Below are 13,665 nucleotides of genomic sequence, written 5' to 3'. Positions count from 1 at the left end.
GAAAGAGTGGACAATAAAAATCCATTTTTGTTCATTGCGGGGCAGGGCAGAAGAGACTAGGGAAGGCTTGTTCACACTACTGCCACATCTGAATCAAAAGTACCATTAAAGTGTCAGCGTATAGCTCAGTCTACCAACTGGGTGATGTCAATTAGTGTCATTATGTTACTTTGGTGAGCCAGTGGAGAGGTGTCCACATCAATTTGGTTTTAAACAACTTTCACACAGCTGCTAGCAACAAACTGGGTTTGAAATAACAATTCAAATGGCAAAATGCTTCAAAGTCACTGGAATGCTTCAAAACGCTTGGAAGCCATTGTGGTGGAATGGGGGAGGGAGGGGAATGTGCCTACTGCAGAGGCCAGAGTCACCCCGGGGCAGCTCTCCATGTTGTAACAAGCTAAAAGTCTCACGCTTCTCATTTATTTTATCCAATGGGAGATAAAAAGATTTTTTTGTTTAGGAAAACTTCAGCAAATTTTAAAAATTGCAAATAAACTGGTATGCTATATTGGTCTAAATAGGAAGCTGTAATAAAGTAATATGTTTAAGGTTGGTGTGCATATTTAAAAGCTTTCAGGATGCTCATGAAACATTGGTCACGTACATATTTCGACAGACATTACTTGGGTAGTTTATCATGGAAAGTTGTATTTTATTCATTCCAGTGGCCCCCAGTTCATCACCCTAATTGAAAATATATCATTTACATATTACTTATGAATAAAGCCTCCAGAGAATGCATGTCTGCAACATGAGGGAAAGAGGGAGTTTCTGTGTAAGATACAGACTTTAAAAAGTAGAGTTTTGACCATTAACTGCCTACCCTTTAAGTCCTCAGTACATTAACTATGGATCTGAGGCAGTGATAACTCAAAAAGTGTCTGCTGTGGCATTCTAGGTACAATATAAATACTATAGGCACAAAGTCATGCATATTATTCACTGAAAAGAAGAAATGCACATAACACAACATATTACATAACTGCAGCAAAAGTCAAAATAAACAGTTCATAATCTAGAACTGTACACAAAATGCTCAGTTGAAAATCCAAAATATTAGAAAAGCACAATAAATCTAAACCCCTGACAACATTTCTTCTACTTCATTTAATACAAACTATTCCTTCAAAAATACTAACAGAAGCAAACACCCCAGCTGAGAACTTATATTCCATTTGTCAGCTTCATGTGAATGATTTTGGCCACACTAAGACCCCTGAAAATAGGGGATAGAAAGAAAAATATAATCTTACCCACAATAAAGCTGCCTTACGTATTCTGTAGGAGATTCATCCCACTGTTGTTCTGCACCCAGCACTTGCAAGGTATGCAATGCTCTGGCAGACCATGGTCCTGAATCAGTAAAGCTCAGGAATATCTCAAATGAAAAATACACTGCTTTAGCTGAAGACAAAAGACACCTGACAATCATAACAATTATTATTCCGTTTTATATGTGGGGAAATATTTCCAATGAAAGGAAAGGAATCACATAAACTTAATTTGCTAAAACAGTAATCCTGTCAAATTATGAGTAAATTGGAACGCTTCTTACCCCAAAAGTTCGCAAGCACAGAATACATAAAATGAAAACCACTTCAATACTCTGCTTAATGGGGCAAGCCTTCTGTACAGAAGTGTATATAAAAAGATTGTTTAAATGATTTGGGGTTAGCTCCCAGAATGCACTTTGCGGATGTTCCAAGTGCCTAGCACACTTACCTCTTGACAGTTACCAAATGTACTCAGTTACTGACCTAGATATTACAGATTAAAGCAAAAGGCAGGGCAAATTCAACAGCTTCATTGGAAATGCCTAACTGATCTGAACTCTAATAATAGGAGTTATTTAAAATTAAATAAGCAATTAATAACCCTTTCTACTACAACAACTCACCTTTTGAATGTAGGACCACCTTGTAAGCAACACTCCAGAAGAAAAGCTATTATAGAAGCACATTCAATCTTAGATCTATCTTTTTTTAGGACCACTAATCACATTACAGATGTCTAACTATTTTATTTACTGGAGAGCTTACCAGACAAGTGATCTGGTAGCATAAAGACTGGGTGCGCTGACTGAGTGGTTGAAGAGTTCTGATTGTATTTGTCGCGGTAAACAAAATGCATGATAGCGCTTCTAAGACACAGGAACGACATGTCGGTTTAACAATACTCTGTGCTAAATCACATCTCAAATCAGTGCTGGTGTCCCCCTTCGTAAGGGATTCATACTCTAACCATTCACCTTGAGGCAAGGCACTGAAACTGTAGGGTTTGGAGGAATATAAAGGCAAGATAGTTAATCATTGACTATATCAAGTCTGGAGGAAGATCATAAACTAATTTAGGAAATATATTACTACTCTAAGGCCCTTTTTCCTCAGCAATATACTTGGGGCTGCCACTTGATTTAGGTTCCAGAAATAGATGAAGGTACTGATATTCCTAAAGCAACCCAGAAAGGGATACCTACTCATCAGCTTAGAGGCAAGCTCTGTTCCCAGAACAGTCATGAATAGAACACAGCAGGTAAAACAAAAGCCACTAATAGAATACGATCCTATTTATCAATTTAAAATAGAGTGAAGTCTCTCCCCTTTATCCCCCACCCAAATTGCACAGAAACTAGAGATGTAAGAATCAAAGAATGTTGTTCCACATTCCATACTAGACTTGTCACTGAGGTCACCTTAAAGGGGGAAAAAAACCCATAAAATAGCAAAGACATTTGATAAACAATTTAATGTAATTACTAAGACAGCTCTTCATAACTGGTTAAACTACTACTCCATGCAAACCAAAATTCTGCTGTTTACACATGTAAAACCAAAGTAATTATTGAAGAAGTCAACAGAGTGGATATGGACTCACACCAGTGGAACAGAATGGAGTTTGGTGGTTTTGTTCTGGTCTGTGAAAGAGACCTTTCGGAGAAAGAGATGGGGTATGGGATAAGGAGAAGGGGGTAAGGTGGCCTTTAGGAATACACAAGACAACTTAAGCTAGAGAAACTTTATCAAAAATTTGTAAAACTGTATCTATGGTAGTGTCATTATGAACATGACATTCTGGGATGTGGTTTCAATTACCAAGTTTTGCTCACAATTTCTAGCATGTATGCTGTGATGAAAGGTCATTATGAAGTCTACTGGACTACATGGCTAAAGTTCATGCATTAGTATTTCTAGTTAAATATACCTGAAAACCAATTCAGATGCATTTTACTCATTCTGAAGCCATTTCACTTTTATTTTTGGTTAGGATATCAAAACACTCTGAGTCTTTCTGAAAAATCAAAAATAAAATATTCCTTCCCAGCGCCACTTGAAGGTAAATAAAAAGCTGCAGCTGTTCATTCAGTCCATCTCTGATATACCATCACCACAAACTTGATACACTGTGGGACTGGGTTTTGACATTTCTACATTCTACAGAATATGTTTCACATACAGTATCGCTACACAGCACAGTACACCCCTGCGTAACAATACCTGAGCTAGCTGTAAATGAGCTGTAGCTTGCTTCCCAGGAGTAGAATAACTACAATAGTGTTGTGCTCTGTCCAAGCTAATTAGCCCTGCTGAGAAACAGACTGGATTAGGGAGAGTTAGCCCAGGTATCTTAGTGCCATGGAGAGACACCCTTAATGCCATTCAGATAGTAGTAGAGCTGTCTGCATTAATGTCTGATAACCCTAATTTGCTTATGTGCATCTCTGGCAGAGATGGTCATCAGTAACACTGACATACAACATAGGCATTGCAAGGCACATGTTAAAATGCAATAAAAAAAAATCTACCATATCATGTTTGGCCTTCTTAGTACATTCAGAAATATTTAAGAGATCAAAAAATAAAAGTTGGTTAGAAAGAAGCCTGCACTCTATAACGTGTAACAGAACTGGCCCTTCCAGGATGCTGTATATGATAAGTCTGCATCATGTTGAAGCATATCATAGCTATTCAGAAGGGTTACATCATTACTCTTCTACTTAAACAGCAGAAAACTTGTTTGAGCCTTTCTGAACATTTTGCTACAAACTGTAGCAAGGATTTCTGTTTTACTTCTTCCACATGTTTCTTGAATCCTTCCGCACTGTCCATGTCAATATTGTATTTGTACATGTTCAGATACATATCTAGGAAAAGCCTATTTATTCAGCCATGTGCTTATTTCCAGATCTGACCTACAGCACAGGTTTATCACCAAACACCAAGTAGAACTTCAAACATAAAAAACAAGCAAGCAAGCACACAGACAGACCATGCCACCCAGCAATCTGCAGAGTTCATTTCACAGCAAGGTTTTTGTTCATTATTTAAAAGTTTCCATCTCTGAAGACTCCCAATCAATATCTCTGTCTCAGAGCATACGTGGATGCATTTAAAACACTAGAGTTGCTCTTTTATGAATACTTATATGATTATTATTATTTCAATTGTTGACAGATATAACAGAGTCCAAACAAATAAAGTTCATAGACAATGCAACAGAAAAATAAGCAAAAGCCCTAGGATCAAACTATATTAACAGAATGAGCGACTAGTAACATTTACACAAAAGAGTATTGTTATTTCCACCCAAAAGAATTTTCTTTTTCTATTTTAAATGCAATAAATAAAAGTATAATTGTAGAGAGATATCTTAAATTCAAAGGAAAGTGAGACTATAGCTTTTTGTGGCATAAATGTGCAAAAATAGGAATTCACTGGTGAGATGCATGTGACCTTGACAGCATACATTTCCAAACTGATGTATTTGTCCTGTAACTTAAGTTCCAAGAAATAAGTAAAAATACCAAAACAAACTGCTTTAGAAGGGAAAGTTAAATTTCAGTCTTCTATTAAAGATGATTTTTTTTCATTTAAAGTTTCTTATGCAAGTTTTCTCCTGATTCATAGCCTGAGAATATTTACCTACTTTCAGGGATAACCACCCCAGTCCTAGGGGAAGTAAAGCATAAGTCACCAGAAATTGCTGCTCTGAAAACTTCTATAAGTGCCTCTACATGGATTAATTAATTAGGGGTGGTTGTTACATATGATGAAGGCATTTTCATTGACATTTGTTAGAATTTAAATGTTAGATGAGCTTTTTAAATATTAAAGTTTGCTAAGTCTTTTTTTTAAATGCCACAGACACGGAAATGCTCACTTCTTCAGACTGGTTACCTTCTTCAGAACCCAAACTCTTTCCACCTGACTACAGCTTTGATCTGAATCAGTGTTTTTTCTGTGTGACAGTTCATAGCACACTTGCATTCAAGGAATTGTTAACATCTAAAACATTAATTTCAACTCTCTAGAAGAGTTATAGGCGCTATATATGAATGGTGGAGTCATCATTTCTAATGGTTGAGTTGGAAGGTTAAATGTACATATAAATAGAGGTTGTCAGAGAACCAACTTTGTAACATAAGGCTTTCACTCACTATCAGAGGTTCTTTGCTCTGGCTTAACTGTTGATAAATATTTAGGGAAGAAAATGGCAGAAACAGTGGTAGAGAGAAAGCTTTTCCTTGGCTTGACATGTATAGGATTGCAGCAAATATGCTAACACTGCCCATCAGCTTGACACTGAAAACGTTTCTGAGCTGCTGATATTCTGCACAGTGCCCTGAAGTGCCAAGATCTAACAACTCAAGGACAGTTAAGGCACTTGCTTGAATTCTTTTGCCCAGAGAGTTTTGTCACATGAATTCATGGGAGAACAGAATTTGAGAAGAACAAAACTTTACAATTTTTCCTCACAAGCATGAGCTTTGGGATACAATATTCTTTACATAAACAATAATCCCTCCGCGGTTCTTTTCAAAGTATGTCTCGTCTTCTTTGAGTCAGACCACAATGTGCAAGATGAGAGAAAAAGCATACATGCAATATTCAAAGGAAGACTGAGAAAAACTGTCCCATTACTGCTTCTTCCTGAAAAAATCTCTTTGCTGAGGAGACTCCCAATCCAATGGCATGGTTAGAAGTCAGTGACATCTTATGCTTGTATTGTTGTAAAAGAAAAACCATAGGATTTCTCTGTGTGCTATACAGACAAAAGAGGAGGAGGAAAAGGACGAGCTGTACAAGGATAAATTCTGGATTCATCTCACTAGTTAAAATGGAAGCACAAAATTATATGAAATATGGATTCATCCAAGTACAGTATACCCTGAATGCCAGGCATTGTATGTGCTAGTCCTTATAATCCATTAGATAAAGTTGGAAGCCACATTACTGTGTGACAGAGGTAGGCTTAGAACAGAGTTATTTACTGAAGAATCCTTCTGTGCCAGATTTGTCAAGATGGTAACAGCACTCTCCAGTCAAGTAAGCCTGATGGAATAAAAGCTTATTTTCCTAGAATATTGTGCATATTTTAGAGGAGGAAAAATAGTTATAAAGGCAGTAACTGAATTATTTTTAAGAATTTTACCATCTGGGGTGCAGTGAGCATGGGTAAAATATTCACCCAGACTCTGCGGTATCTAATATTGTAGAGAAATTGTTATTATGATGCTCTGTCATCTTTTCCTTCTCATATGTTAGCTTTACATTCAGTCTTCTATATGCTACTGCATTCACTTACTGCAATCTCTTAAATATGAAAGCTTCAGGATGTCTGGTGAAAAGGCAGTTCTTTAAAGTCCAGACTTACTAGGCTACATGATTATTTTGGATACTTTAGGAACTTGGGATATTCCAAGCACTGTGGTAGTCATTTCTTACTTCTAGCTGTTATCCAAGCTTTACTGGCTGAAGCAGTTTGAGACAAGCTTTGATTGTGTCACTGAAGTTAGAGAGATGTGAATGTTGCCAGTTTTCAATGAAACTGGGATTAGCATTTCAGTCAGGTTTCCATCTGGTAGCTAGAGTTGGCTCCACTCTGCAAATCTCTTGAATTACCAGGGTTTCAGGTTTCAAAGTATTTGTAAATTGCTGTAACATACATCATGACATTCTGCCAGTCAGGACGCTCAGTTCGCACCATTTCATTGATGTCCTGTCACAGAAAAAAGATATGCCAACATTAAATATTTCCACCTTGCAAATTCCTGCTACTGTTCTGCTCATCCAGGCATAAAACTCCCACAATGAAAAAGTCTAAAGGAATGAGCTTTCAATTTTATTCAGTGCTTTATTTGCAAAGACTGGATGGTAAAAGACATTTCACAACTTAAGATTTCTTGGGCCATCTGCCGATGGTTATCATGTTACAGAAAAGCAACATTAATTATGACAGGAAGTATAAGAGTCCAGCATCAGAACCGATCTCAGCTTTTTTCTCATTTAGCATTACTACTCCCAGTCAAAACTATTGTTTACAAACAAGAACTGATAGAACATAAGTTGGCTTGTGTATCTACACATGCGTTCATTATCATCAGTTGGAGGGTAACGGCCTTGAATAGCAACAAATTTAACTGTACAAAGGATGGAAAATAACTAACTCTGACATTTGGTCTTTATACTTTTCTTGTCAAATGTCACTTTGCAGTACATTAATGAGCTCAATGTGGATTTTGAACTAGAAAAAAAGTTGGCAATTTATTACCAAATCAAATATACCCAGGAGGGAATATAAAACACGAGCAGTCAGTTCCTGCATAAAAAGTTATGAACTGATCTAATAACTATTCCACATAGATTTGAAAAAATGATTAAGTAGTAAATAGAAGGAATGTTTCTTGATCCACAAGTAAAATAGACAACCTAACAGACGAAAGAAAAAAGGATTAATAGTTTTTAAACCCTTCCTACCATTTCTCAAGTTAATTTCTTAAACCTCACCCATAATCCTCAGGAGAGTTTAAACAGAACCAGTTGATTTGTTGGAAAATGAGCTGTGAATAAACACCTTCGTTAACAGGCAGAAATGAAATAACTCCCTCTAATATTACTATTGTTAATCTTTATATATGCAATGACTGTTTTCCCACAAAAAAGCATGGGCACACACCACAATGTGCTGCACATACTGGTAAACAATTAATCCTATAAAAAGCAGGTTATATTTCCATACAGGTGATTTAATTAATCTGATTTTATAAATGTGTCTGTAGGTATAGACATTACACTTTAAGACTATTCTTAGTTTAACAAATTCTATGCATTCTGCATAATCCTAGTTCTAGAACCCTCGGGCCCTGTAACATTACAAGACAGAAAAGAGAGATTTTTTACCGCAGCTAATTCTATATAAGCATTACTGCAGTTACTCTAATAGTTTAGGTCTTACATCAGCATTTGGTAAGAAACTTCGTGTTTCAAAGATCACTATCTTATATGATGTGACTCAGTCATTTCCATTGTGAACAAATACAATGGCTTCAGAGAAGCTTTGATAAGGATCACGGGAAGCGTTATTTTTACGTGTTGAACTATTCTGCATTATCAGCTGCCAGGTCTATGGAGCTTTGCTAGAATTCAATTTACATAAGTCACAATGAATTATCAAGTAAATTCCAATTCTAACACTGGCATTCTAACTGGATTGCTGGAGTCATTCATTCAGGCCTGGGTTTCTTAGTCCCATGTTTTCAAATAAAAGTTTTCCTTTTTCTGATAAATGCTTTTATAATGACAATTAATAATTCTTTCCAGAACTGCCTGTAAATTTCTTCTGGTAGAGAGTCCAAAGGCTCTTAGTTGTTAACTATTAAGAGAAACAACGTTAAATTAAGAGGTAAAATCTTAATTTGCTTTTCTTCAATATGGACTTTGTTTCAAATTTTCTTTTGTGTTTCCTGTGGTGGATTATGAGGATAAAGATGGCCTTAATACCAACAATATGTTGGACCAACAAATTGGTCCAGCAACTGATGTTTCACATAAATTATAACCTTCACATTGCACTGAGAAGCAGATGAGTCTTCATGGGTCTGACCTGAACTTTTAAGAAATCCAACACATTTGAAATGTAAAGTCAAATCTAGAATGTAGTTTGTTCTTATTCAAGGTACTAGCACAGATTCACAGTACGCTGAGTAAGAAATGTTTGGTATCTGCAGACCTTCTACATCTAACAGGCAGAATACCTGCAAGAGATTAACCTGTGCCCTTCTTTAGCGTCACTGTATTGCTTTGAATAGAAATATTTTCTTTCTATGCAGTAGTTGGTCACACACCTGTTTTGTCAAGAAGAAAGCAAGAAATGACCAAAAACCCAGAAGACACCAGTAATGCCCATATAACCTTTCATATATGATTACAACTGTCATTTCAGCCTAGGGACTGTCTTCACTATTGTATCTTGGGTCTAAAACATGAGAATCTTTGTGTTACATAGCTTCCAAATGTAAAGTTTAAAGATATTTTATGAACAACACATGATCTGCTTAGTGTGCACTTAACACTTACCAGAGTGGACTTGATGCCAACACTTTCAGCAGCTTGAAAAGCCAGAGTGAAATTCCGCCTCTGTAAATGTGATATAAAATATGTTAGTCAAGAATAAAAACAAAACTTTTGAAAATTTAGCAGGCTTCTTGCTTGAAAACATTTCTAATAAAATCCTTAATTAACTTTAGTTAAAGCATAATATTATATACCATTCAGACTTGTGCCATAGGAGTCATTCTGTATCACAGACACAGGAGTCTTTAGGAAATATTTACCACCCTCCTGACTCAAGGATAAAGAATTCTGAAGATGACAGCTAAATCAAGTGATAACTGAAAATTTTGTCATGTATCAAATGGGGAAAACCCCAGAGATAAAAAGAGGTTTTTCCTAGTTTTGGAGGGGGATGATTTTATTTCAGGATGGGTAAGAAAGAAGCAATTACAAGGCATAATGCTTTTTTCTCTTTATCTGACAACATTAAGTAAAAGACAATGCTAAGCAGAGTTCAGGAAATTCCATATTTATAAGGTTCTAAATTTCAAAATTTCATAAGCTGCATACTTCAATATTACACACACACTTATGTTGTTTGATAAAAGTGTGGGACAAAATGAATTGGCAGTAAGGGGTTCTGTTGATTAACTAACAGTCAGTTTTACAGAGGGTGGAATTAGCATTCAGGAAGAAAGTATGCAATTATTCATCTTTCCTAGGTATTCCCATAATATTCCCTCCATTTAGTAAAATATTATGTAAAGCTGATTTTCAAGCCAGGGTTTAAAATTAAACTTTACTGGAGATATTCACTTTGTTTTTGTCAGCCTTAGCATTATACAAAAAAAAAGATAACATTTTTAATAATCAACAAGAGACAAACAATTCAATTTAATTTCAAGTAAAAATATGTTTTTCAGAATAATAAGAGGTCAAAAAAGCTGCAGCACTAAATCTTGGATGAAAGAGGGAATTGTAAGAGAATATCCTCCACAGACCAAAAAGCGATATATGATAAAAGTTATTATGAAATAATAAAATCATTTAAATATACCCAATGGTGAGAAAATAAGAACTCAGGGACTTATTCAAAAGGTGACAATTATTTCTTCACAAAAATGGAAAAAGTATAAAAGTGATCTCTTGGCATATATTGAGGAAAGCCATTTTGTATTTTTTTTGGATGTTTCAATGCAACTCTGGAGTATGGTCTTAATAGGTTCTAATTACAACAAGGGATTACTTGCTTCTTTAAATGATACTTAAACTTTTTTTTAAACTATTTAATTAAAGAGGAGGAAACCCCCACCCCAAAACTTTTTTTCTGAACATGACATGACCAGGGTGGGACTGGAGAATATTTGCCCAACCCAGAGGCCTAGCCTGGCTCCCCCCAGTACCCCAGCTGGGGTAACTGGTGGGGGCTGCAAGGCGGGAGGCTCTGTTCCACACCCCACTCCAGCGTACGCTGGGCATAGCAGCCCGACAGCTGCTGCTGCTTCCTTCCCTCCCTCTCCAAAGACAGCTGCAAGTGTGGAGCTCAGCTGGTGCTTGCATGGGCTAATTTCTTGCATGATCAGCCATTTTAGAAGTGCTCTGCAGCTGTGCACGTGTTAGGTCATGGCTGAAGAGCTCTTTCAGGGGCCAGATCACACAAAAAGTGTCACTACTGTCTGCATCCATAAGGAAATGTCCTGACTTACTGCCCACGCTCCCATTCCCCAACCATTTTTCCCGGCTCTTTCTTTAAAGAGCCACTTGGCGCTTCTTCCCTGTGAGAACCAGAATGCAAACAAACTTTCAACATGACATACTTAGTTGAACATAATAGCTTTGTGTTGAGAAGAGAGGAAAAGCACATACCCAAAAGCATCTCATAAGGTGTTTGAGAGCCACACTGCTTTCACTCTCGCCTGCCCTTTGCATGGGTCTGTGCAAGGGTCAGGGGAGCACCTCCTTCATCCAGCTGGTGAACTGAGTTCACTTCTTATTAGCAGCATAGCTGAAGGGGGAGGCAGGTGTGGATGACAGCCCCTGTCATCAGCTCTCTAGTTTCCCTTGCTGGCAAGTACTGGCAGAGCAAGTTTTCAGGGTGCTTTTCCCCACTCTGGATGCAGAAGGAAGTCCCATGAAGCAAGTTACTTGTTTGCTCGATAAAAATAATGTCTGCCAGAGGCCCCAGTAACCCAAATACCAGCCACCTTCCTTGTGTCAGCTCTTCCACCTCTATGAACTCTCACAGAGATGCTATGATGAATTTTTCTAAATGGTCTGTATTTTCAGCAAGTCTAAATAGGACTTTCCAATACTGTACCTTGTCCTGGCTGTTCAGCTCTTGGTAGGGAATGTGGGCTGGGAGGTAAGTATGGAGGACTGCACAGAAGGCCAAACCGTCGTTCCAGCTGCTGCTGAAGTTTGTGATGTCAATGTTCTTGAAGGGGAAAAAAGTTTATATAAGCAAAAGGTTAAATTCTAAAGCATTATTAAGTGATAAGCTACAAAGCACTCGGGAAAGTAACAATGATAAAAAAACAAATCACTCATGTTTTTTGCCCCTAGTTGAAACCACTCTGTTTCCTGCGTTTCCAAATAGCCATCTCTTCCAATTCTGGAATGGTATGAATTTAAAATCTAACACTGCTGAGTGCACGAAAGACAAGGGCAGAAGAGAGCCATTTTTTCCTGTCAGATGATTACCTATGGAGCATCTTCTGTCTTGCCATTCACTACAGATGCATGCCCATTTCTGAATGCTTATGTTCCACCAAGAAAGGAACATTTTGGGAGAGTTGAACATATTAAGATACGCCAGCAGGAACAAAATATAGTTAAATATTTCAGGTCTCTTTTAGTAGCATTGTAGGGTTTTTCTTGCAGTTGTCATGATCTGGAGAATTTGAGAAGCAAGATTTGTGAGATAAGATAATATGTTTCACTGGTCCAACTTTATAGCTGAGAGATACGATAAGCTTTCAGTGCTCTGAGGAAGGATGTTCTCTGCCCAAAATCTTGTCCAACATCACTCCAAACCATAAAGTTGGCCCAATAAAACATATGCTTCACCACATAAATCCTACTTCTGGGCTTTTTGGAATCATAAAATATTATGGTAGTTGACCTGTTTTATCAAGAAATGGGAAGACTAAATTTTTCTCTTTTTTCTACTGTATTACTAATCAGAGAAAAAGATTGATCACTGACCACAGATATTTTCTTAAGAATTTTATTTTCATTAGAGAAAGATAAATGAATGAGGAGTCAAAAGATTACATAAACTAGTTACTAATTCCTGATGAAAAATTAGTTCACTGGAACACTTCCATCACTGAACAGCTGAAGGCAAAGTTCTTTTTGAATGAGGTATAACAGTAAAATTCCACATTCTTTAGTTGGTCATCCCATATACCCTGCCCTTTACTGTTCCAGCAGGGAGCTCAGTAGCAATGTTAGATGCATCTTTTTATTCAACAAAATTGTATAAAGACTTGTTGAAAAGAGTGAATAGGGTCTGCCACAGGAAGTTATGAAAAAGATGCTTAAGTGACCGTTTTAAAATTACTATTCATTTGTTTTTGGCAGCTAAACAAGGGTAAAGAGCTTAATGCCACCCTAGTGAATGTCAGCCAGTTTAGATTTAGCTGATTAAAATCCAATTACGAACTAAAACAACCAGCCTATCCTTTAAGATCCAAAGGCACATATTCCATGCATCAGATATACTTCTCCCTTAACTGAGGTTAAGTCATGTTCTTCATATTTGTTGTTCCTCTAAGCCTGAAACAATTAGAAATCATAAAATCCAACAAACAGAAGAGTCAAACTTTTCCTCCCCACAGCCTGATGTCCATCACAGAGACTCACAAAATACTAACTGTAATAACGATTCATCTTTGGTAAATCTCAAACGGAAGAGTCCAGAGTATTAATATGCCAAATACAATAAAACTAAAAACAAACATCAAAATTATGGAATTGCGAGACTCAGGTTTCCTGTCTTATCATTGAGGGTTTAGGATCACAAATGTAAAACAATTGCAATGTTCCCTAACCCTCCCTTTCACATCAATTTCTGCAAGAGCACAAGGGGAAATCTTCATTTCCTGCTTAGCTTCAGCCTTTTTTTATACAGTCTCTACAAATACAGGTTCAAACTATAGTGATGTAAGTGTACGTGCTTAGCCTCACAATGCCTGAAGGCAATGGTCTGAGTGTTGCTGTGCAATCCAGCAGCCTGCTTGCAAACGGAAATGGCTTTGTTCGAGACCCCCAGTCTGTGGGAATACCAATTTTTTTTTTTTTTTTTTTTTTTAACACTCTGGCTCAGCTTCCC

The 13,665-nt window shown here is 37.0% G+C and overlaps 1 protein-coding gene across 6 annotated transcripts in view; it reads right to left on the bottom strand.

Annotated features, from left to right (window-relative positions):
- Positions 1 to 6: 6 nt before the first annotated feature.
- Positions 7 to 13,665, bottom strand: part of SPECC1L (sperm antigen with calponin homology and coiled-coil domains 1 like) — a 118,738-nt gene continuing 105,079 nt past the window's right edge. For all 6 annotated transcript variants that reach the window (XM_025199335.1, XM_025199334.1, XM_014518138.2 and 3 more), the window contains 3 exons: positions 11,650 to 11,766; positions 9,357 to 9,416; positions 7 to 6,999 (listed from right to left, as the gene is read on the bottom strand). In XM_025199335.1, coding sequence (XP_025055120.1) covers positions 6,910 to 6,999; positions 9,357 to 9,416; positions 11,650 to 11,766 — 267 coding nt within the window. In that variant the 3' untranslated portion in view covers positions 7 to 6,909. The remainder of the gene's footprint in view (positions 7,000 to 9,356; positions 9,417 to 11,649; positions 11,767 to 13,665) is intronic.

The sequence above is a fragment of the Alligator sinensis genome, unplaced genomic scaffold (genome assembly GCF_000455745.1).
Source record: "Alligator sinensis unplaced genomic scaffold, ASM45574v1 scaffold505_1, whole genome shotgun sequence".
Classification (NCBI taxonomy): domain Eukaryota; kingdom Metazoa; phylum Chordata; order Crocodylia; family Alligatoridae; genus Alligator; species Alligator sinensis.
This window is presented reverse-complemented; position numbering and strand designations above follow the sequence as displayed.